General features: G+C 37.5%; 1 protein-coding gene across 17 annotated transcripts in view; it reads left to right on the forward strand.

The window, feature by feature from the left end:
- GTDC1 (glycosyltransferase like domain containing 1) overlaps nucleotides 1-26,395 on the forward strand; it is a 213,391-nt gene that overhangs the window by 41,382 nt on the left and 145,614 nt on the right. For 16 of the 17 annotated variants that reach the window (XR_012623743.1, XR_012623742.1, XM_074828533.1 and 13 more), the window contains one exon: nucleotides 19,416-19,617. The exons of the other annotated variant lie outside the window; for it this stretch is intronic. Coding sequence is in view for 14 of the 16 variants with exons in the window: in XM_074828533.1 (XP_074684634.1) it covers nucleotides 19,436-19,617 (182 nt within the window). In the remaining 2 variants the exon portion in view is untranslated. The remainder of the gene's footprint in view (nucleotides 1-19,415; nucleotides 19,618-26,395) is intronic. 17 annotated transcript variants of the gene reach the window in all.

Below are 26,395 nucleotides of genomic sequence, written 5' to 3' on the forward strand. Positions count from 1 at the left end.
GAAGAATATAGTGTGTGGGATGTGAAGTGTGACGGGGGGATATGTGCCTGAATTTGATTTGATGCGCCTGTTTCCCCACAAATTTATAAGTATTTTTTTCTTCACATTTCATCCAGAAACAGACAAATGAAGAAGAAAATCAAATATTTTGTGGGAAGCGTATGGAGGAGTCTTCCTAGGCCTGTTTTCATTATGTTTCAAAGCCCTTTGGACAGACTTCTGAAAAGCAGGATGTCTGGCAGGCTCCGGGATGGGGAAGAGCGAGGTGCCTGGCTCCTCTTCCTGGGCGTAATGGCAGCCTCCTTTGATCAGATGGACAATTATATTATCTAATTCTTTCACAGAAGTTCTTTTAAAGTCATACGCTGATCAGATATGCTCCTCCAGCTTTTATTTTAAAAAGAAATAAAGAAAAATAATAATTTTATTGAAGTGGAAACACATCACCAAACAGCATGAATTCAACCTACCTGTTATCCTGGCCAGTCAGGATCTGCTTTGCTGCATTTTTCTGTTACCAAAAAAAGCAGTGTTTTTATTCTTTGGAAGAGAGGAAGAGGAGAAAATGGTATCTTACATAAAAGCTTCCTGTCTGCATCATGGACCATACATGTGTGACAGCTGATGCTGTCTGCTGTTGCTTTTCTTTAGTTACGGATTTTTTTTTAGCATTTACATACTCAATTCATATGCCTGCCTTCAGATCTTGTCTGTTCTGACAAAGAATACGCAGATAATTGCTAAAATAGAAGTTAGCAGAAAATTTGGGGGTCTCTTTCATTTCTGAACTTGACAAAATTGTTGTACTTGATTTATATATTGTAGTTCTCTTAGGTAGTGATTTGCTCCTGTATGTAAGTAATGCTATTAACAGCGATGGTGCTTTGAACTGTCATTTCATACCGCTTGAAGTTAATTACTAGAAAACTGAGGTTGTCTTTTTTATGTTAACCAGTTTCTTAGAAAGTATATGTCTTTGCTGAGGATGTCACTGTGAGGTAGGAATAACTACAGTAAACTGAAGAACAGAGCAATTGATCCTTTGATCATGCAAAAATGTAAGCATGTCTCGGACTCTACACTTGAGCATTCCCACTGGCTGTACAGGGCTTACGCAACCGTGTTTCAAGGGTCCCCGGCTTGATAGAGGTTTGAGAAGTCCTCAGCAGGCTCGGCAATAAAACCCAGATATCCTATCAAGCCCAGAGTGCTTTAAGTCTTTGCTCAGACTGCCTAGTAGGCACAGAATGAGGGAGATAATATATTTTTAGCTTTTAAATTCAACGAAACCTTTCAACTGAAGGAATTCTTGACAATTTTAAATGCTCTGTTCTTGCAGTGTTTGCACTGAATGATGAGGAATGGTGTGATCTTGATTTTTTTTGTTTGGACTGGAGAGAAAACTCTCCCATTTACTTTATATTGTTGCAGTTTAAAGCATCAAATGGTATAGTTTATATTTTCTGTTCTCAGTAGTTCCTCTGAAATGATAAGAAAAACAGACCTTTTATCCTGTAGCATTGTGAGTAGAACAACATATCAGCATTGATATAGCAGGAGGTTGCTTTCAGAATAATTGCAGAGGGTGATCTGATTTTTGTGATTTAATAACTTGCTATCTGCAAAGTCGTATAGATTTGTATGAGGTTTTTTTCCTGCTCTTGGAGGCTATGAAACACAAAACTTGAAATATTTTTTTTTTAAAGTGAAAGAGAAAATAAGGGTCACAGCTCAAGAATGGAGAACTCTATAGTGTGAAAAAATAGGGGATCATAGGATAATTTGGGTTGGAAAGGATCTTTGGAGGCCATCTAGTCCAACCTCCTGCTCAAAGCAGAGTTGGCCACGAGCCTATGATACCTGTATCCAACAGAGTATTTAATTATGGAATACTTGAGTATTAGATGATCTTTTTCTGTAGCGTCTGCTTTTACAATGCCACTGTCTAGTTTACGTTGAGGGATATGACTCACAAGGTTGTCATTTAAGTTCCTTTACATCATAAAATGTACTCTGCAAAAACTTCAGCTGACTTTTCTCAAGATGTGGATTCTGTGCAATCAGAAGTCAGGCCAGTACCTCACAAGTGTAGCAAGTATCTTCTTGGAGTATATTCTGGGATTATGTATAAAATACAAATGTATTTATATTCTTCCTTAGCACCAACAATGCCTTCATTGTAGGTATCTTTTTTTCTGCAAAGACTTAGTAAGTTTAATAGTTACTATGAAATACTTAGAAGTGTATCTTTTCTGCAAAGAATTGAAAGAGGTTTTTTTTTTCTATTGGCATTTGAAAAGCAGAAAAAAGTGACTACTACAACAGAATTTTATTAATGAATGATTTACACTGGTTCCAGCTGTGACCATGTGATTAGTCCTTCACTAAGCAACAATGGGTATTTTCTTTCTGCTTTTATTTGATTTCCAAGAATGTGTCATCTGTTACATAAACTGCTGCCAGTATACCCTGTGTAAACTGGTATTTTTTATTTCCCTGAAGCATAAGATGAATACCCACCCATATCCTTCTGGAAATACTGTTTTAAATGAATTGGGAATTTTATTGACTATATCTGATTCAGCATGCCAAAATCATAAAACTTAAAATATTTATTAAATGCACTAGACTGTAGGATGCCTTGTTCCCTGGTAGTGCAAAAGATAGATTATTTTCACTTTTACATTTCTATCTTAATATTTTATTACAGCAATACAATGTGTTATAGAGGTGGACAAGCCTGCAGATTGAAATGTGGATAGTCCAGATTGTTCCTTTCCCTCGACCATATGGTGTAGTTCTAAAAGCCTTTTGTACGCTGTCTGTTCAGTTAATTGTAAACTCAGTCTTTAACGTACCTTAAAAAATGAGATATATGTGAACTAAAAGTCAGTATATCCCCTGGTAAGTAAAGTTTGCTAAAATATATCTAAATTCACAGTCCTGGTCTCTTGGTAGGTTTTCTTTCTGGGTGAATTTGAAAGTCTTTCACTGTTTCTTGGTAACGAAAGTGAGCGTGGAGGGACAGGTTTTTCCATTTCCTCCTCAGGAAGGGGGGGAGATTTGAGCATATAATGAACATTTCATAATATTTTTGCTTGGCAGACAGCTCTGCCAGTGGGTGATGTGCAGGAACATCGAAGATTTCTGACAGATGGATGGTAGGACTGCTAATACACCTACACATGTTTCAGCGTCTGATGTTCCCGGTGTTTCTCTGATGCCCGAGAAGCTTGTGCTCACACTTTGGTCTGATGTTGCCCTGTGAGGGGCTTTAGAAGAGCAAAACCAATTCTTGCTCTGGATTTTCATCTGCCACAAAGAGGGTAATTTATTACAGTCCTTGCAAAGTGAAGCATTTATTATGGAGGCAAACGTTTTTTTTGTGTAATGAAGAGTTTAAAATTAATTATTAGTTTCAGAAGCAATTTGATTTTCTGTTGTCTCACCATAAGAAGCTATTTGGGAAAAGTGACTGTTTTCAGTGAAGATAGGGTTGATCTATCTAAAGAGGAAAAAATAAGAGAGTAGGAGACTCGGTGATTTTCTTTGGGTCCCAACCTGTTTTTAAGCATTGGAGAGTGCTTGCTCATTAGCGGCAGCTTCTGTGGCAGGCAAGGCTCACACCATTCGTGGCTTTGGAGCTAAAAATTCACTAACATTAAAAAAAAACAAAAGGAAAGCCAAAACATTGGGTTTGTAAGAAGTAAATGGAGAGTGAGACTAATGTGCTGTGAGAGGCCTCTCATAATGAAACTTATCGATCTGTACTGAATATCTGAAGTTTTCAAAGGATTTCAGATATTTCTTCTACCACTAGCTGAATACAAAGGAATGGGTAACCTTAGTGAATTTTAGAAAGGAAAAAATGCAACTTTTTTTGCCTGCAGAGGTTAAATAAAAAACTCGTGACCGTTGTTACGCATGCAGAAATGGAGGGAGCTTCAGCAAGTCTTCTCAAAATGGAAAGAAATAGTAACCAATGATGCATCTATTTAGTCCCATTAGATAGTATGCTCATTGTGAAATAATGTAGAAGTCGTGAATTTAAATACTGTGATGGTAACTAAACACGAAAATGCTGTTGGAGAACCATAATTTTCCTTACGCTGGCTTTTCGTACTCCTAAGCATATGTGATTAATATTTTGCTTAGTAGGTTCTTCTGAAACTTCACCTTTGTGGAATGATGAAAAAGGAATAGACCTGGGTTTCTGTGCTGGAGAAGCAGATACGATCCTGCTCAGCTGAAGTATGATCAGGGGGATGCTGTATACACTGACGGGTGTATGCGGTGAAATAAGCAGCTTTTTACTGCTATTCTATACTTTCTTGTCTGTACCATGAAGTCAGTGGGAGCAAGAAAGTATCTGTGGGCAGAACTTTTGCTTCTTGCAATCCAAGTAGTTCAGAAGATTTGAAATGCAAGAAACCACACGTAATGTTTGAAGAATCCAGCTGTAATTTTGAGAGCTGAAAGAGAAGACAGTGACTGAACATTTGTTGCAACTTCCATACGATGTGAGCAGTTTTCAAAGCCTGCGAGTTGCCACTTGCAGAGAGTATATGAATAACAAAGCTACCTATTTTTACTGTACGTTGGCAAATGTAGGCTCACTTCATTAGAACAAGCAGTACAAACAAGATGTGCTAACTTGTATGGTTATAAAAAAGACCTAATTTAACTTTTCATGCTGATTCTAAAATAAGAAAAATAGAAGACATAGAAAATCATATAACTTCAAAAATATTGTTACATTTTTGTTGTAAAAAAACCCTTTATTTAATCTACTTGTATTTTAGTACCTGGTTCTTTAACTTGAGTGGTGCACATGTCCATTCAGAAACAGTTATTAACAATAACGATTAGTTTGTAAAACAGTGGAGTTGGAGGCTGCCACTTTTATAGACTAGATTTGTTAGATCTGTGAAAATACACAAAATTTTTTGGCTGATTTTGAGGATTGCAGCATTTTCAGCAAGTCTCTTCACAAAGAAAAAATTTAGCATTTTTAAAAATGAGGCTGGATGTATGCTTCTTGGACTGGTTGAAAGCATTATTGAAGTAGTTTTACCTCTGTGGGACAGTCTGGTTCCTAGTGGTATAGAGAGGTTCATAGATATGTGTAAGATGTGTTCAAGGTATCAACTTGTAGCGTGCACAGAAGAGGACATGGACAGAAGGTATGAGAAGGAGTGTAGAAGACCAGAGGTTGATAAAATTAGGCTTAGAGGAGTATGTACAGAATAGGTGAAGAAGAGTGTTAGTAGACAAAAGTATTTATGAGCAGGAGCTGGAAAGGGTAGAAAAAGAACAGAAGATTGGGGAGACTGGAAAGAGCATATGGAGTAGAATTGATCAAAAAATGGATGACTCTTTGGCAATATGTTAAAAGCTGTTCCTTTTTCCTGATGGGAAGTTGCGATGTATGAAGCAAACCTAATGAAAATGAGAAGAACGGGATGAAATGAGCCTTGAGTCTTAACTGGGGAAAAAAAAAATCCGAGGTGAAGAGGAAAACTTTGGATTTGATGTGGTAAGATGGAGGAGGAAGAAAGAGATTGTTTGTAAAGGTGTTTTAGACTGTTTGAGTGGGGAAGAATTGCCAGGCAGAGAAGTGAGACGGGAGATTAGGCAAGGAAAATAAGGCAAGGGAGCCATGAAGCTTTGCTTCTGGAACAGAAAAGAAAGGACTATTGAAACTGGAGATTTTCTAATGAGGAATGAAGCATGATGGGGAAAGAGAAGAACATGTGAGGTTGTAGACCTATCAGATAGGAGACAGGGTGGACTTGTCCATATGTAGGAAAAAGTTGGAAGAAAGGGTAGTTTGAGACAGGAGAATTTGGTACACCTCTCATCAAGGTAGTAGATGATAGATACTCTGTGAGTCTCCTTTCTAGATTTCATTGTGTCACTGAAAAAGTTTAAAGATGAAAAAGATTACGTAGGGCTAAGGTAAATGCAGAAAAGAAGGTGAAATAATCAGAAAATAAAGTGAAGGAATAGGAAACAAAATAGTAGATGTTAAGAAACATAAATGATAAGAGGAAATCGGGGATTCAGTCATATGAGAAACAATTCATATGGTTTCAAGAAGTGTGGATTTTCCTTTTGAAGATGGAATTCGTCAGCTAACCAGATGAAGAGTGATATTAATAGAGGACCCAAAATTTTGTCTCATACTCAGTTTAAAAAAAAATTAATGAAATAATGAAAGTACAATCTGGGTAAAATATGTTTTTGTCTGTATTTTGTTACATGGGCTCATGTTAATTAAAATTAACACTGTTTTTCAGAACATTTTTCATGTGTGGCAAAAAGGCAAGTAAATTCCTGCCAGTTTAACAGAGAGTGTGTATTGTGGTGGCTGGAAGTAGGGACGTAGGAGTCACTGCTCCTTTCTTCTGCTCTTGGCTTTACTATAAAACTACTGTTGGAAAATTGTGCAGATCACATTTTTTTAATTCAAGTTTTTTCATCTGTAAAGTAGAGATAACGACACCTACCTAACTCACAGGAGTGTTGTGAGGTTTAATTAATGTTTGTTAAGCACTTCAGCATTTTTGGATGAAAGCAGATAAATGAAACCTCTTGTTGTTAATAATGGGAAAACACCAGGCAGAAGATGTAGTACGATTCTGGGGTTGGAGGGAGGAGGTAGGACAGTTACATTTAATTGTTTAAAGCATATTTAAACAAAACAATTGAAAATGTTTGGTTAGAAGTTATATAATTATTAGGTTTATTTATCGAATCCAAGCATTTTCTTACAATTAGCTTGTAAGAACGTGTACATAGATCTGGTGTTTTGTTTCATCTTAAGATAGTTTAGGACTCCTTTGACTTTGAAAAGTTGAGTAAATCATCTATGTTCCCTTTTTTGCCTCCATTGTAAGATGAATTCTTTATAGTCTACTTACATATACAAAACCAAGCCAAGCATTTCTCTGTCGTCAAACACTGTGTCAAGGTTTCTGGAAGGGCTGAAGTGCTGTATTTAGAGGTCATAGACTTTGGAATAACAAGTCAGTAGGCAGCAGTAATGGTAACAAATACGTGAAATTCTGTGTACGAAGAGTATGTGTCTACAGTGTAATTTAAGCAACCCAATAATATGGTCAGGAGAAAATTTTTGAGAAAATTGTTGACAAAAGTAATTGAGTGAACTAGTGTTGAGTGATAAGAAAATCAGTGGGGGCATTAGCCTCACTAAACCTTGTTTCTGAAGCTTTTTTCCTATTTAAGTAGGAAATAGTCAAAACAGCCTTTCTAGTTAGAGTCAAAGAAAATGCTGTGTGTATTCACTAGCAAGTTTCTTAGAATCGACTGTGCCTGTAGATGCAAACTTTACAAATGTAGTGGTGTGTCAGCAACATCACAGGTGTCATTATAAATGTCAGCAGTATGTAAGTGGTATTTGTAAATAAGCACAAACATGTGAAATGGTCTATGTTTGTTAGTCAACCATTACGCACCTTCAGTATGCCGAAGCCTAGTGCTTGGTTGAGTAGCTCATGTGAGTTAAATGCACACTAAATATCAAGTGGTGTTACACAGCTTGAAAAGAAAAACAGCTTTAAAGAAAAAAGCAGACTTTTTTCTAAGTCATCCTGTTGATGCCCAAGAAAATGCTTCCATGAGTGTTAAGAAAGGAACTGTCTATAGACTCTAGGAGAAATCCTTTATGGATCTCTCTTGTCCATGCTCATTCAGAGCTTCAGTAGGAAGGCAGAGTGCTGCAGCTCTGAAGAGTAGCTTGAATCATTTTGCATGAATATTGCCCTCTCCAAGGATATTGGCATGCAAAACAGGTTTTGTTCATCTTGGCGCATTTTGAATGCACCTTACAAATGGATTCTTAGCCACTTTGAAATGAACAGACAGAGTTTGGATTAAGTTCTCTTCAGCAGAAGTGAACTAATGCCTGATCGATGCAGATAGGTGGAAATAACTCCTTTTCTAAACTTCTCAAAGCATTTGCTACTGCTTAATTTGGGTGCCCTGTCTGCATTGTTTTCCACTGTATATGTTTGCTGGAGGCAACTTACTCTTCCCTTCCCTGCCCCTTCCTCTCTCTCTTAATTATATTTCCAGTATTCAAATTGGGAGAGTGAAAGTGTCTTCTGGAGCTATTTCTGCCTTAAATGTGGGGCTAAACCAGGTTCGTATAGCACCTTCAAGTATCTACAGCAACTGATCTTTGTGGGACCAACCTCTGTGATGGGAAGATCAGAACTGAAAAGATTCAGAAAGATCTGAATCATTTACTCTGTAATAAGATAAGACCCACGTAACACCGCTCTTGGATTCAGATCCATTTTACGAAAGTGATTTTCGAAAATCTCAACATAAATAGGTAACTGATGATAGGTTTAATGTTATCTCCATAAGCTTGTTTGTTTTTTCTAAAAATAGCCAAGAACAGAGGTGTCCAGAGCCAGCACAGCGAAGATGCAGCATCTTTATTTTCCGCTGTGGCTGATGAGTATGGATGCACTAACTTCCCTGGATCACAGAGTAACTTCCAATATACCACCAATAAAATCCACTTAGATAAAGCAAACTTCTGGGGCCTAAACTTTCTTTGCTTGAATTTTTGCAGACTTGACTTCATTGCTCAGCAGAGGGTAGTTGTTACACTGACTGGGAGAAGGTGCAGCTGTGAAGGGTGGAAGTTTATGAAGGTGACAGGGGTTCACAATTTCCCTTTTGTCAGCTGGAAGGTGACACTAAAAATTCTTTAAACTACCTAAATTCATTGGAATTCTAGCAAAGACAGAAACAATTAAAAATTGCATCTTTATATTTTCAATTTTAAAAATTTTAAAAATGATTCTACTTCACATCAAGTTTCTGTTGTGTGGCTTGGTTAATAGGTAGGAAGTTTTCCTAGTGCTAATGTTTGGTGTGTTTGGGTTGAAAGCCTTCGCAGCAAAAGGGTTCTTGGCTTTCATCTAGAGCAACAGCGAATGCTGCAGATTTTGCAGGAGTACTGGCAAGTCAGCATTATTTCTGCTGAGCAGTTGCTAAGACTGTTTTGACGAGTACCTGGTGTGTTTTCTCAATGTCTTAAGCGCGACAGTTGACTATTCTTTGTATATGAAAAAAGCATAATGAAAAATAATATCAAAGGTTTTGGCTGTAGCATTGCTTTGAGTCTGACTGCACGTGGAAGACTCTCTGAGATAACCACTGCTTTTACTTTAGAAGTATTTCCAAGCTGTCCATATGCTGTTCTGGGCCTCCAAGAGCTGCTTATGGCTGCTGTGGATGCTTAACTGATGGTATTGCTAAGAATTTCCCCATGACCAGAATAACTGCACAACACTTAAGTGCCAATTAGAACAGATCTTTCACTTGCTGGTGAAAACTTGTGATCTTTGTGACCATGAAATGAAGATGTGGGAATATTAAGCACAGACCTTGCATGCTTGAGGTGTAAATGGCTTCTTGTGTTGGCTTGTAGTGGTATTTCAGGCATTTCAGCATATCAGCAATGTCAGTAAGAGCACCTACTAATAGCCAGCTAAACTTTAAATAGTTAGGATCTTCAAGTAATGACCTTAAAATAGTTTCTCCAGCTCTGAGCTCTGCAGTGAAGATGTTTTTTCTCTTTACCCCAGTAGTCATGGCCATTACAAACCATACTTAATGTTCATAACGTTGGAGGAAGGTGGTTCTGCAGGTTCTCTGGTGCTTCAAGTTGAAGTAGCTGATGAATGACATCATCATTTCAGTTTTGTTGAACAGGATGTTTGATTTTGATAAGGGTTTTCAATTTTAGGAGGAAGGTTTTAGGAGCATGGCTGGTTGTCTCAAGCAGGTTAAAGGCTTTTCAGACTTTTTTTTTTTTTCCAGGATTGCCAGAGAAGTGATTCTCAAGTGACACTGCTGAAGTCCTAAGTGAATTTTATAATATGTTAATGATTTACAATGAAGTAAAATAAAAAAAGCAGCTGACTTTTTGTTAAAGACTACAGTGCAGATTGTGTGCTATAGCCAGATTTGTTACATGCAACAAAACCAAAGTTTTTAAGGAACAGACTTTCTGATGGTGGTGATTTTTAAGGGTGCTTTTGTAATATCAGCCATCTGATAATCTTCAAGGAAAAAATTTACATCTTGACGTCCTCTGTGTGTGTCCTTGCCTCGCTGTTATCTGTGGCAGTGCTAAAAAGGGCCACGCTCGTCTCACGTCTGTTAGGGTCTCCCCCAGATATTAATATTTATTCTTTTTGCAGTATCTGTTTTTAAAACATCAGCTCAGAATCTAAACTTGTTTACAAAATAACCAATATAACCTTCCAAAACAGATTGTTTTGAGATGCTTGCATATCGCTTTTATTCACGAAAAAAAAATATTTCCTGAAATGCTCACTATTTCAATTGACAGATGATAACAGACATCTTTATTTAACTCATGTCAGTATTTTTCAGCTTTCTGCAATGTGTGTATCCATAGATACTTCCCAGTGGAGGAGGTAGACCCCTTAACTTTCTCATACTTGCAAAGTAAAATAAAATGTATGAATATGCTTTTCTTCTTTGCTTTAAGCAAATCCTTGGAAGTGTTTTGCAGGCTCTGCAGACAACAGAATGGAAACTAGTGACTTAAGTCATTAGATTTGGTTTTCTTGGGTCAGCAGAGATGTTGGGGAACACTTGCAGTGAGCTGTCAGAAAGCACTGTGGTCGTACTCTGGAGCCTTTAATATTGCTACAGCCCTTCCAGAGGGCTCAGTCAAAACTTCGTAGGGAAATGATTTACAGGAAGCATGATGCTGCACCACTAAATCAGATTGGCAACTCTAATTGCTCTGGATTTATAAATTGATGTGGATAACATATCTTCTGTATGTCAAGTTGGAAATAGGATGTAAATATTCTTAAAATGGAAAAATATGTTTAGCGCCATATAAAGTCCTCATTCAATGTTGTGTGATGTTTACTGTTGAATCTGAGAGCTGTCGAGCGGTTTATGAAAGAGATGACATGATGCTGACTGGACGGAAGTTAATGAGATGTATTTCTGTTCTCATAGATTCATAATATGAAGCACTGGTTCAGCTCTCTCCTGAGAAGACAGGAGTTGGGCAAGTGGAAGATCAAAAATTATTTCATCTGTTGAATTCTAGTACTTAATATTTTAAATTAAGGATTTTTTTTTTTTTTTTGTGCAGGTAACTTTGCAGCCTTGAAGTTACTTTATGAATCACAACACCATCATATCCAAACTGCTGTAGGGATCTAATACTTAAATGTTGCTTCTTATAAACTAACAAAAACCTGATGATTTATTCTTTTCGCTTGGTGAAGGGTTTTGTAGCTTGGCAAAATCCTCATGATTATAATTTTAAATTGCTTGTGTTGTGGGTCTTTAGGTGAATAACATGGCAGATACATTTAGCACCTCTTCTGAAGTCCATTTTCTGTCATGATTGAATTTCATTTTGAAGTAACCTTACTGGAATGTGTTGTGAAGTTCACGTTTCTGTCTCTCGGTGATACTGTTCCGTGTGGGACTCTTCCCGGATTTCACAGTTGAACTCGATTTGACAGTAGATCTCATCCCATCCTTTTTGTTGACTCAAGGTGTGACTGAAGATGCAGATCCTTTCATCACATATTCAAATGGATAGTTTCTGACTGCAAAATAAATCTGGCTTGTGCCCACTCAAAAGTTGCTGCCAAACATCTCAGGCTACCAAGCCTAATGTTTAAATTAATGTTTAAATTAACTCTTGCAATTCCAGCTTTTGTACAAGAAGAGTGTTTTAAGTGCTGAATGCCACATTTCGATAATATGAGAATGATTTGTTATTCATCATTTAAGGTTTTACTACTTTAAAGTTTCTGTAGAAAACAAACCAACTTTTTGATGTAGAGTGATTCTGCTCTGTCACGGAGAAATTAATGATGGCTTCTAACAAGTGTTTTGCCTTTTAATCAGTTAGCTAATATGAACTATAAGTCTTTCAAATAAAATTAGTTAAAATATTTACAAGTAATTTTTTCAAGTGGATGTATATGTTCTTAAACTGGCTGTGAATGCAGGCTGTAACGCTTACCTTTCTATACAGAAACTGGTCTGAAGCCCAGAATGTGTGGAACACATTTCTCATCATATTCCTAATAAATCGGAGGAACTTCAAAATGCCAGCCCATTATTACCAGGCTGGTGCTTTTGCTATAATAGGGAACCAGCAACTAATATGTCTCCTGTCAAGTTTAAAAATAGCGCTACATCTCCTATTACCACACCTATTAGTTCCCTATCCACTCGGAGATACTCTAAATCAAGTATCGTTCATCTATTTAAGCCTAATGTAAGCCTTCAAGATCATCAATATTATCAAATTTATAGTAATAGGTACAGTACTGGAAGAGATGGGTCTTGTAAACTGTCTTGAGTCTTCAAGCGCTGTAAACACAGTCCAAATAAGTTGGATAAAACCAGCATACCATTAAAGAATATTAGCAGTCTCTGTTAAAGTAAGTTATCACTGTTCCAGGCTTTTGAATTACATAGCAAATGGGAGCTCATAATTAAGTGTTAAATCAGAATAACTAATCTTCTATCAAATACAGTTGCTAACCTTGCATTTTCAGGTTATACTCTCATATTAGGTCTGTACTAATTTTACTTTTTTTCCCCAAAAAATCCTGATGCTGGCCGGAGAGCTACCCAAAATAATGTTAGAACTTTTTCTGAAGATAATTGTTGAATATCTACTGCTTTGCAGCATATTCAGGTTGACTTCTGTAACTCTAATAGGACAACTAAAGGGAGGAGGCAGAGGACCAAACTGGGGAAGGTTAATTCAGTTTGCTGGCAATGGGTAGTCGTGGCTGTAGTTGTTTCTCTGGCAGAGCATGGCCTTGGTTCTCCATCACACCTCTTCTTTTCTTTCCCCCTTCTCTTTTGGCTTAGAAATCAAGAAAATTTTCTCCTACTTAAATATAAAAAATACTTTGCTTTTGTTAACCTGAATTCACAAAAATAGTTTACAGACTATTTAGTATCCCTGATACCCTGTTCTGAGTAGTGTTTAGTCCCATGTACACCTCTTAGTAGGTCAATTAGAGACATACAAACCAAGCTGTGTATTGTAATTGCTGTTCACAATGTGCTGGGAATTAGATTGGTCAGTGAAATTTCCCTGAAAATGTCTTTTGAATGCTGTGCTCCAAAGGAGGATGTATGCTTCCCCACTGAGGTAGTGTTGGCTGTATGTGGTTTTGAGTTAACCATAAACGTGATACACAGATGTTTTTCTCCACTGGAAGAAAAAAAAAATTTGCAATTATTTACTTTATTCAGTGTAGATTAAGATCTTCAAAGACGTTGGCTGAGGACAGCTAGAAGTATAGGTGCAAAGTATTTATGACAATCTTAGACTGGGTCAGGAAAGAAGGTGAAAAAGAAGATCCTAAGGATTTTTTTTTTTTGCTTTTCTATAGCTGAAAAAACCCAAATTCAATTTACAGCAAGAAACGATGAAGGTCATTAGTGCCTTTGCCTAGATAAAATAATAAAACAATTTAAATGCTGAGTTTTAAAATGTGTACTCTGCATATGCATTAACTTTTTTGTAAGGATTTATAGCAATACTGTTTACTTAGCATGCACGGGATAATGTGCAGATTTTACAGCATGTTACTTTCTAAATATGTAGACTCCAAAAGGAACCATTACTGTCTCCTGTGTCAGGGTGTCTCTGGATTAATAGCTGTGGGACATCTTTAAACTGTAACTTTCAATTCCTGCTGTTGCATTTCAGGGTTGAAAGCACAGATGTAAGAACTGAACCCGGCAATCCTCGCAGTTTGCTTTTTAGTTAAGATCAAAACAATTCTTTAAAAATTCCATTGTTTGCAATTCTAATTGCATCATCTCAAGCTCTGCTGTGCTTCTTACCTATAAGGGATACACGCCTGCCGCACGCTCTGATGTGTGAGCATTTTGAGGAACATAATTCTGAGAATGAGAAAAAAAAATTATAGTTGCATATTTTAAAGTGTATTACAAGCAGCTGATTTTTCAGTATATATTTATTTACAGTGATCTTGAAATAGTCCATAGGAGAATAGCTTAGCAGTCCTTTAAGCAATAACTTAGCAGTCCTTCAAGCAAGTACTTCAAATATGTATCATAAATAAGTTTTAAACTAAAAGGGATTTTGAGGCAGAGTTCTGAGATGGGAACTTACCTGAGACCACTGGGACTTCCACCATTTTCTCCCATTCGCTCTATTTTTATTTCTGACTGGGAATTGATTGTCAATGTAACAAAGGCAGTTTTTGCAAACGTAGACGTATCACAGAATCACAGAATCGTCTAGGTTGGAAAAGACCTTGAAGATCATCCAGTCCAACCATTGACCTAACACTGACAGTTCCCAACCACAGCATATCCCTAAGCGCTAAGTCAACTTTACTCTTAAACAAGGGATGGGGACTCCACCACCTCCCTGGGCAGCCCATTCCAACACCTAACAACCCGTTCTGTAAAGAAATGCTTCCTAATATCCAGTCTAAACCTTCCCTGGCGCAATTTGAGGCCATTACCTCTTGTCCTATCGTTTGTTACTTGGTTAAAGAGACTCATCCCCAGCTCTCTGCAGATCATAAGCACAGTAAAATTCAATGTTGTGTTCTAGTGTTTAGTGAAACAAAAGCAGGCAGTGCAATCCATACAAGTTTCAGTGCAGACAGTGTTTAGCATCCTTGGTCCCTGCAGGTAATACTGGTTTTTGGTGTTCTGTAGGTGTGTGCAACTCCCAGGTTGTGTGGACAGGGCAGACTGTGGTTTATGGGTGTCACCAGTAAACTGATATTAGTGCTGATGCAGACGTCCAAATAAAGGTGAACAATTCTGGTTTACCGCATTCTCAAAAGAAGTAGAGAATTTCTTGCTTTTTCCAGTTGACTTATATAAAAGATAAATTAAGTGGCATTCTCGCTTTGTGCACTTACATAGTTTAGTAATGACAAACCTTAGAGCCGGTACTTTTGGGTGATCTAAATAGGAGTTAAATTTTGGTCAAACATTAAAATGTGATTGTGTTTAAGGTATAGCTCTGGGGTTTTGGTGAGTCACTGTCATGAGTGGGAGGGTAATGCAGGCTCTTTCAATCTAGGTTTGTGTGTGTGTGTACATGCCACATCCACGCTTCGGATGGGCCAGGAGGGAGAAGGGGTGGAGGAGGAAAGGTAAAGACCCTGTAATAGTCCTCTGGAAAATCCCATTTTATCGGAATGGGGGACATGAAACCTTTCTGCCTGTACTAGGTATTACGGTGTGTTTATCTGAAATCATCAAATTTTTAAGTATGTTTGTGTCCACAATGCATACCTGATGGGTTCTGTAGTCAGTTGAGTTGTTAGATACTGAACCACGTGTGCTCTGGATACGGTGGTGGAATAAATTTCTCATACGTGTGGGACTGTAACCGTTAAAACAATCATTACTGAAACCATATACCTTATTTCCTGTAACTAATAGCAGCTCTCTACCTATGGAATATATTAACAATTATTCCTTTGGTTTTGGATTGTTGCTCAACTATTTTGTTGGACAGATATTTAAACATGATCTGTAATTTATGTTGTCTGAACGGAGCTAATTATGGCTTTCTGATGTGAGCTATGCTAATGTTTGTGAAACCACATTTCTGTTTATAAGACAGAGTGAATGTGTGTTCTTTAATAAATCATGGAAAATGATGAGTTTTCTCTACCTAGATTGGTTAACAAAAATACTTTAGTTGGTGTTCACCTAGAGCTTAAAAAGAAGCCATGGTTTTTGTGGCTAGTTGAACAGATAATTCTTCCGTGCCATTAAAGTAAATATTTATTTGTTACTCTGTATAGGACTCAGAATTTCTTTCTTTTAAAGGAAAATTATTGGGTCAGACAGCAGTGGCCCATTTAAGGACTCCATCACTTGCTGTGTGGTAGAGCTGAAGCAAATGACAAAAGTCCTGGATGAATGTCACTGTGAGATGCTGGCTTTGAGACAGCACCTAATTACCTACCTAAATATCTTGGTGCTTCAATATACCTCTCTTAGTCATGTCATTTTTGACACTGTTACTACTTGGAAGGATTTACTTATTTCACATAGTTTCTTATTAATGTATATCCTGAAGGATGTGCTGCTACGTACGGTGTAGGCAGGGTAACAGGTTTTGCAAGCGAAGGGTGCTCCAGCCCTGCAGCTGGGGTTGAGCTGTTAGAGGAACACCCAGGATTGCTGGCTCCAGAGAGGAAGCACTGTAATGAGAAAGGGGAAGCAGTTCTGGTTTTCTAATATTTGTTGTTTTCTTTGAAATGGGGAAAAGAATACCTGGAGTGATTTGTATTTAATTGAGGATTGCATTCCATCAGATACGGTGAATGTTCTCAGGCCATTTATCAGCTGTGTCTTTTCAAGACCTCTGAGGAGTATATGGTACATATTTACCTTAACTTGGCTAGGTCAAGGGAAACGAAGCAAAAATAATAGATGGTTTTTTTGTATGTGAACAAAACTGGAAGTCATGTGGGTGAAATATGAGGTAAATGACTGTGTCCTACCTCCTCTGTGCCTTTTTAAATACAAGAAATTATTAGTTATATATAATACAATTTCCTTTGCATTATCACTGTATCTCTTTAAAATAGAAGATTTATTGACTTTTTCATTGCTCCAGCTTAGTCAATCCCTGAAGTCGATGTGACATATATTGTCCTGCCATTATTCTTTAGTAGTTTCATATTTAGGTAGTGTCTTGTGAAAAACAAAACAAGAACAAAGCATGCCATATACTGCTCCTTACATAACATTTTTTTCTAAACTGAATTTGATGTATATTGCTGGTAATTTATACAGATCATACAACACTAGAAGCCTACAAGTGCTAGTGATGATTTTAGTGACTTTAGTACCTAAAAATTTTTTGGAGCGAGAGCTTTGTAAGAAAACCTTTGAGCTTCAGATTGTCTCTGAAAAATGTGCCATGGCTGCTTTTCACCCTCTTGTGCTGCTCCTGTGGGGTCTCAAGTGTTATTGTGAAGAATTACATAGCAGGAGCCATCTAACGCTGCTCCATGGTGGAGCCACAGTTTCAACGCTGTTTCCCAATGTAAATAGCCAAAGCAAGTTTATTGTATGTCAATATTTGTGTAATATTTGCACAACGCATTTTTTTTTTTTAATAGATCTAAAGGTAGGGTAAATGCAGAGTAACCTAAATGTCAGGATCTTTAAGCAAGAAGGAAACCTGAGAACTGAAAAAGTCTCTTACCGTCAGCACGTACAGTCATTCTCTGTCCCCATAAGGGACATACAGTGAAAACTGTTGCAAAATAAAACCAAAAAGCACATTGTCGATTCAGCTAAACCTAGCGACAAAACTGGTTTCAGAACTAGTCTGATGAAGTGCAATTTGATCAGATATTTCATGAACGAATTACTTTATTACTGATATCGCTAATGATTTGTAAATTAACTGCAGCTCATTCTCCCTGAGTTACTGACTCAGTGGCATTTACCAACTTTTCACATACCCCCTTTTTTAGGGGCTGAATTTGCAAAACGCTTCCCTCTAGTCCTTTGAGTTAAATTTTTGGTGACATTTGATGACAAGCATAGCATGATTAATTACAAATTGTTCTTTAGGTGAATAGTGCATATTCTAAAACACAGCTTGTGTTTTTATAGCAGTTATTACCCTTCAGGCTCCAAAAGGGCTTTGGAGTAGAGACTATGATTTCGGTTACATCATTGTAAATTCAGAAAACGTCAGTGATCACACAAAAGTGTGATTTTTGAAATTAGGTCAGTGGAAAAGAGATCAGTATCTGCATTGCTACCTGAAAAGAAGCAAGCTCCAAAATGGAGTGAAGCCTCTGCTTCCAGAAGGCATATTTGTCCAAAAAATAATTAATTTGAAACAGTATGGGGGAGTGAATAATAGAGCAAATTATAACCTGAATCCAGGCTGGATTATGGCAAGAAAGTCAGAGCACGGAATACTTTTTCTCTTGCTGATTGATCTGTAATGACCCAGGAGATCTACATCACCGTTTCAGCTTGCACCGTGATGGGCCAATGACTCAAAGCTATCTAGAGGTTTCTTATATTTTGTCTTCCAATTAAATTTATTCAGTGTTTTTTGTTGCTGGCTAGTTGATCTTTTGATAGCTACAATGCACTTGTAAAGTGGGTTTTTTATTTGTTTTCTACCCTCTGATTACAGAATACATAATGTCTTTAACCTGAACTGAATTTAACTAAATTTCAAGGTTGAAGTGGTGACTGAGATTTTCTGGAGAGGATGTAGTTCTGTGTTGAATTCTCACTTCTCGTCACCAGAGGGTTTGAGAAGATAAGGATTACAGTTTGAAACCACTAGAAATTACTAGTCAAGAAAAGGATATATGGTCTTGCAATATACAGCATCAGATATGAAGCTTAGTTTAGGGGGAGTCCTCCCTTGTTAGGGTATGTTGAGAAGGGAGCTATCAGAGAGGCAGTCATGGATGATGAACACATTTCAGGGTTTTGTTTTCAACTTTTGTATGGGATGGTTTTACTTGAAGCATCTGAAAAGCAGCTTTTCAGTACCCCAAGTCTGTGACTCATGAAAGAGGTGAGCAATAGTCACAGCGTTTTCATCTTTCCCTTCACTTTGGGCAGCACGTTTTGCATCCTGTTTGTGAGCAGCTCTGTGGCTTCTCATCTGAGAGCTTCCTTAAGCCTGCGATACTGTTCTCTTCCAGCCATTTTGGAGTATTCAAAAAAAATAACATAGTTTACATCTCCTGTAGGGTCTGAGCATGTTGTTCGGGTGGTGATCCTGGTGGTGCAGGAGGGAGTCCTGGGGTGATGCTCAGACTATATCTCCTCAGGCTGCTCTCTGGCTTTAAGTCACTTCCCCAAATTACCATTATTAGCAACTGTTGGGGCTGAAGTGTGTTTGAATTGTTCTTTAGTTTTATGCGGTGCCAGGAAAAGGGGGGAAACCTATGTAAAAATGAATAAACTGCTTACTAATCTATCGAAGAATTGTGTGTATTTAAGAGTGTGTAAAGTAAAGCTGCTTTCAAATATCTGGTTGAAAACAAAACAATAAATTCAAAATACAGCTTTTTTTAAAAGTCCTGCATGTTCTGATTCATTTAAAAATTACAAACAGTATCTCTTAATGATTGAAACTAATAGGTGTGATAATTTTATCATCATAATTGCTAAGTAGCCTTTTCTGAAGTAAACTCATTAATATAATATGAAAGATTAATTTCATGTGAAAAATGAAGACGCTATACGGCCTTGCAATAGGTTTCTGCTTTTTTCAATATAATTTTCTTAAATTAAAAAAAAAAAAAAAGTATTCCTAAAGTCAAATATTTCTCTGTTGTCATTTTCAGAATCCAAAAGTCCTTGGAAAATGAGTGTTCTTCTCATTGAAGCCTTTTATGGTGGTTCCCACAAACAGCTGATGGATCTTCTCCAGGAAGAGCTACAAGATGACTGTGTCCTCTGCACGCTCCCTGCCAAGAAGTGGCATTGGAAAGCACGGACTGCTGCTCTTTATTTCATGCAAACAGTGCCCGCAAGTACTAATTACAGGTAACCCAGGAATTGAATAATTTCTAAGCTCAAATTACAGAGAGGCCTTCAACCAGGTCTCTTGAGCTGAATCTTCGGTTATGTGCATGCAGGTATATATGCGCAAGCCAGTGGAGACTAGCAATGGACAGTACAAGTTTTGTGTCTTTCATTGAATTCTTGGGGTGTAATCAGGAAATTACTGCCATGTTTTAGAGTTTCCTAGACTATTTTGTCTTGCATCGTGAGTCCCTGAGAGTCTCTAAGAGTGCAAGTATATGGAGACTTGTTTGTGTATGCATGTATACGTACATCTTAATTTAAAATTATCAAGTGATTTCAGTAATACTGAAAGGTTTAAGCTGTGCTTCACAGATTAGGCTGAAAGATGGCACAGATGTGAACACTGCAAGCTTCCTCACTTACCTCTGATGTATCTATTAGCAAGTCTGATTTATCAGAGAGTACTACTCAGGCTGACCTGGAGGATTAAGGGAGCAGTTTTATCTTAATGACGGTCCGGTTCCATGATGTGCCAGCAACTGTGGATGTCAATTATGCATTTATGTAAGTGGCAAATTTCTATCAGCTAGAACCTGAACTGATAAAAGCAGGCTATTTAGGTCAGCAGATATCTATCATGTAGAGAGAATCAGTCACTCCAGAACCAAACTGTCTTTCAACCCAGCAATTTGGCTTGGCCTACCTGATCAATTGAGATGTGGCAAGACGATTGTCTCGAGCGGTGACACAGCACGTGGTGTGGTGCGTGCTCCGCTCAGGGCACGCAGCAGAGCATCACGGCGTGGGTAGTACATCAGCACTCAGTTGGCTTTGCACCTTCATGGAGAGAGACTGTTGGTGCACGGCACGGGGATGTTTTAGCCCAAGCAGCTGCTTTTCAGCCACAGAATAAACTTCAGCAGGACCCTGAGCACACCTAAATGATGTGCTAGCTAGTTATAGTTCAGAACTGAGTCTGGTATTTGTCACCAGGAGCAAGTAGACATAGCTGGCTGGGGAAGGAATGTGATTTTTCAAGAATAGATCTGGTGCTGTAGAAGGCTGCTACCCAACACAATGTCTAATCCGTTCTGGGATGCATACTATATAAACGTGCACCTTTTCTGTGCCTGCTTCTGGCTTGCATTTAAAATAAGCTACCATCCCAAGCCAAATGTTATAATTAATTTTCCCCGGTTTGTCTTGTGTGAGGCATTTAGCTTTGGTTTCCTATTGCTTTCCTTTCGCAACAATTTTGTTTTGGAGGAGTGTATATGACAAACTGTTATGTAAATTTGTCTTGTATCGCAACCACATCCTCCAACGCATGGCAATGTTATCTGTGTTCCTTCAAGGTCAGCAGCCCAAGCTGTCCAGCACTAACTGTATTAAACTAATCAGACATCACTCATAGACATACACTTCATTAGTTTAACTTACAGTTACATTGACCTAAGATAACTTCACTCCAATTTGTCAAGTAACCCACATCTTGGGGGAAGGGGGAGGGAATGACGACCAAAAAAAAAAAACCAAACCAGAACCCCACAAAAAAAACAACAACCCAACAAAAAAACCCTCAACCCAGCAGCTTGAAAACTCACTTGAAGTTAATAAACTTGCAATCTGTCATAGACTTATGTGCAAATATAACCTTTACTGACAGCAAATAAATCTGATCTAACCAATAGAGCATCTTAAAGAGAGGAAAGCTTTTTCTTTGCTGTTGCTGTTAGGGTTTGATCAGACAGAATCGAATAGTCAAAGTTGACAAAGATGCGATGTTTAAAAAAGTGTGTACCTCATCCTCGCAGGCAGAATAAAATTTTAGGAACAAGGGCTGATGTGACTGGTGAGAGGAAAACTGATTAGAGGTACCTTCTACTTTACTTGCACATTTTTAATGTTTGTTTTGTAATTGAATGTTTCAAGTATTTTATTAAATTGAAAGTATAAGTGCATCAGACTACAACCTAATGAGGCTGAGTACTCCCTCCTATTAAAAAACCCATTGATTAAAATTAACATTGATTCTTCTATTTCTAGCTTGCTAGTAAGCACAAAAGGTCTGCTTCCCAGGTAGTAGTTTAAGACTAAATTCTCATTGCAAACTGGCAGGAGTGTGTGTTTTGAATTACACATTTAAATATTTCAACCTTCTTGTGAGGTCATGGGAAATACCAAATTTGCATTATTTATAATATTGACATTATTTGTAGAATAAAAATTTTCTTTTACAAGTGATTTTCATAAATGTGACATTTCATAAATACCTTGTTTCTATTTGTGCGTTTAATAATACAGAAAGGTCACAAATATTTCGAGTGCAAACACTTGGTAACGGAGCTGCATTACTAAATTTTTCTTTTCAAACTGTACTTTAATTCAAGATGCTGGTACATATGAGAAATAATACTGATGCTAGTAAGTCTAATAGTGCTATACATCTATACAGCAGTAGCACACATACGTTTTAAAAGATTTATACTTTTATACATACGAGCTGATTATGGGAAGGAAGCAGTTTGTTAGTTTTCAAGTGATGTTCAGTGAGTTAAGGAACAATCTTAAAAAGTACTTTTGAAGCAGAGTATACAGTGCAGAGTCATAGATGTTAAATTCAGATACTTTGCAGTGACCAGGGAGTTTACGTGATGAACTTGCAAATACTTTTATTGGAGACATGTACTCCCTTCAGCAAGAATTAAAGCTGAATTGATAACAAGCAATGCATCTAATGTTACTTTTGTGAACAGTGCGGCCAATATCTTGATGTACAACAACATTATGTTCCCGTGCAAGAGTGAGGGGATCTACCCAGAGTTGTCACAGGGAGAGATGTCCTCACCCTTCAAGGGGAACACATGTAGCTATTATGGAAGGTATTGGACACTTAGTGTTTTATCTGCAACATTGCATGGGTTTATATTAGTTCCCTGATGCAAAAGCTGTGCTGTGTTTCTCAAAAAAAATGTTGCTTTTCTGTTTTCGTGGCTTGGTTGTGCAGTGTGTCCTTAAGCCAGCTCACATCTTCATTCATCTCCTTAAAGGAGGACAGAAGCCCTGATGAACGGGAAAGATCAGGCACGCAGTGAGTCCCTCCAACTTGGAAGGCCATAAGGATAGTTTTTAAAGGTGGCTTACTTGGCTAGAAAACTTATAATGGTCTAATATATTGATGTACAGCAGCCACAGAACTGAGCATTTTTAAGAGCTTTCTTAATTGCTGTACAGACTCATGTGGTTTTTCCTTAATTGGAAAGAAGGTGCCTGTTTGCACATTGCATTAATACAAGGAGTTTCATCCTTGTGATGGCAATTTCCAAATCACAGATTTGAAATGTACTGAAACAGGGCAGAATTACTGTCTGCTTTCTCTAGACAAGTTTTTCAACAGTTAGTTTTGTTAGCAGTTGATGGAATATTATAATCTTCGTTCCGTAAATTAGGAAGGTCCAGCAGAGAGACGTGACCTCCCCAGGCTGCTGGCAGCCTGCAGGGCTGCTGCGTTGTCTGCTTTGTCTCCCAACTTGCTTCAGACAGCTTAAACTCTTTGATAAACGTAGATGTCTGATCTTGTCTACAGTTGTTTTCCATAGCATGTAGTGACTATTCAGTAATTCTGGAAAGCACGTAACAAAAAAGAATATTTTTAGCCTTTTTTTTTTCTTCTTAATTCAATGGAAGTTCTCAAATTTGAAAATACCGTTGCACAATTTAATAAAAAAAAGTTACTTTTCTTTTTCTGTTATTCTGTTCTTTATTATACTGAACAATTTTTTAAATTTCAAATAATAAAACAGTTGGTATGACGCACTAGGATGAAAGCATTTTATATTTTAGGGACTATCCTCAACAGAAAGTAGTTCAAACCCAAAGAAGTTAGTAATATAAGACTTAGATCTGCAAAACAGAGAGACTAAACGCAGTGGAGCTTCCAGTTTGTTTTAATAGCACTGCTAGATTATTTTAAATATATATATATAAATATTATGTGTAGCATTCAGTATTGCCCCCCAGGTAGCTGTTCATTATGAATAAAGATTTTATTTGTAACAGGCTCTAGCCCTAGGGTAAATGTTAGCATATATATACCCCTTGATATTTGACAACTATATTTTAAAGACAAACTCTCTGCTTTTTACATTTTACAAAAGAGAAAGCAAATCATTGTTTTCAATTAATAGAGCTCTGCAAAAAAACAAACCTGGGGAGTGTGGTGTTCAGCAATGTATGGTATATTCCAACAGTATATAATGTAGATGTGTGGTTTCGGTGTGGTGTTTATTTTTTTTTTTAAATAACCTGTTAAAAGTACTAGATTTAGGAATGTTTCAGATCTGATGCTTTCATTCTGTTCTATAAGGAGAAAAGATGTTATTATACAGTGAATTCTTTACTAACTGATGGACTGATGTCACCTAAGTGTCCTCTTAAAAACAGTGATGTTGTAAATTTTTATTCCAATGATTATTTCAGACCCACTGAAAACATGACACATCTTGCATGTGTGAGCATTCATAAGCTAGAGTACTTACTGTTTTCTAGATATTTGCTTTTAAAAAAAAAAATACCTGCAAGTAATATGTCCTGGGGAGGATGTTGGAAGATGTGAATTGAAGCAAGGCAGGGCAAATTTTGGCCATTTCATTAAAGCTGAATACATAGATGCCATTTGTGCTGGGAACATTTCTGTCTTTTTACACCTTTATGTCAAACACTGGAAGTGCATCTTTATATAATCTTTGTAGAGAGGGGAATAATTTTCCCTGCATTAGAGGCCTTCCCTGCATTTAGCCCTAATAACACTCAGGTAAGAAATAAATAAATAGTGTTGTGTGGGTAGCAGGTTAGTTAAATAAAAGATAAACTTGTGCCTGCAAATTAAAAAAAAGTTTACCTGATATTATTTTTTTTTTTTTTGCATCTTTTATGTTGTTTTCTTCTGAATATAGGTGAATAAAACCTGAATCTCATTTATGGTATCGACTACTCAAAGTGTGTATTTTGGTCTTACTGATGACCTTTGTTACATTTGAAGATGGGATGTGGCTCACCTTCTTGGAATTGCTGAATAATTTTCTGCCCAGAGCTTTTCATAGTTTCACACCATTTCTTTGTTGCTCGGTGTAAAGTTAAGTGATTGTGTGTTTTAACTGCACTTTTATGTCAGATGCAGTGGAACCCGCTCCTAGAGAATAGGCTGAGTTGTCCTTTGTACTTTAGTTGGTATAAAGGGATGAAGATATAAGGTGCCTAAATGTAATAGCCAGTGCTCCCTGAAGACGGGGTTCAGATCTCATCTTTGTTTAAAAGTAACATGTGGGTGTAACTTACTCATTTCTGTAGCCTCACTGAGAGATACAAATAACGATGTTCTTACCTTGCTGTAGAGATGTCCAAAGGAGGGTACAGGAGACACTGCTTAGTCCTGTGCTACTCTTTTACGCTCCCCAGCTGGGTAAAGGGTCATTACTTCTTTAATTTCATCAGTGCTAAACTTGCTTGTGTATTTTTTTTTTTTTTTAAGCAAATCATTTGAGTTCACCAAGGTTAGTTCACACGGGCTTCTGCAAACACATACACGTTTGTCCTGCCCACGCTTTGAACTAGCTGGTTGGGAGCTAGCTTCGCACCGGGGGCCAGATGGCCGTCCTAGCACCGTGTTGAGACTAAACCAATAAACCCCACCGAGATACGAGACACAGGCACCATGTACTGAGCTAAAACAACTTTGTGACTTCTGACCAGAGCTGGCTGGTGTCCAGCCAGCTTAAAGTGTAAGCAAAGAGAATATACGTCCATATGGAACGGCACGAAGCTCCACCGCTTATCACAGATGATGCCCTCCACTTCTGTAGCCCCAGATAATAGAGGGTGTCCCAGCCTGAATAACGGGTGTGAAATTCTCTCTGATGAGGGAAAACTTGGAGGCCATCTGATGCTGGGGGTACGTAACGTGGGAACATACGCGTAAAATTGTTGTGTGTTTTGGGGTGTTGTGTGGTTTAGGTTAGTATCACCCAAAATCTGTTTTGAAAACTTCATCTGAAAATGTTATTGTTCAAAGTAGACTTCTAAAGAAGAGCATATAATCGAATGTATTTGAGAATGATTTTTATCAAAACACTAATATAAAGCAATGCTTTGACAAAGTTAACAGAAGAATAATGTTTAAATTCTTTTTTTTTTTTTAATCGGGAAGATACTGTAAGTAAAGGTAAAAAATTAAGTAATCCAGTAAAAAATTAAGTAAGGTCTAAGGGCAGAATCATTTCCTACTGAGGATAACAGCACTGCTGTAGTTTTTCTGCTCACAATTAAACTGCTAAAATTTACTTTCCAGTATGATGGAGAGAGGCTGCCTGAAAGTTTTCATGAAGCCGGCGAAGGAGGTGGGATCTCCTTTGTTGGGCAGATTAATTACCTTGCTGCTGCGGCGCAGAGGGGCCAGAAACAATGTTCTGGCGCTCAAAGTCCTTGTACAGTACCGTGATTTCAGAGCAAATGTGTTTATTCTTAAATCTGGCTGTGTAAAAACTTGGAGGAGAAGAATCCAATAACAAAAACAAACAAAAAAATCTTTTAAAGAACAGGACAAATAATTTCCTAAGTAAACTACCTGAAATTTATTCAGGCAGACAGCAATGTGATCTTAAACATTCACTTTGCATTAATCAACTTTGCCTCAGATAAAATGCTGGCAGATGGTAGCTATTCATTTTAAAAGTGACAGGTTTTCTTTACGTTTTTGTGTGGAAACCCCCACATGCACTTTTCCCTCCAAAAACTTTAG

This window comes from Strix aluco, chromosome 6 (assembly GCF_031877795.1).
Source record: "Strix aluco isolate bStrAlu1 chromosome 6, bStrAlu1.hap1, whole genome shotgun sequence".
Lineage (NCBI taxonomy): Eukaryota > Metazoa > Chordata > Aves > Strigiformes > Strigidae > Strix > Strix aluco.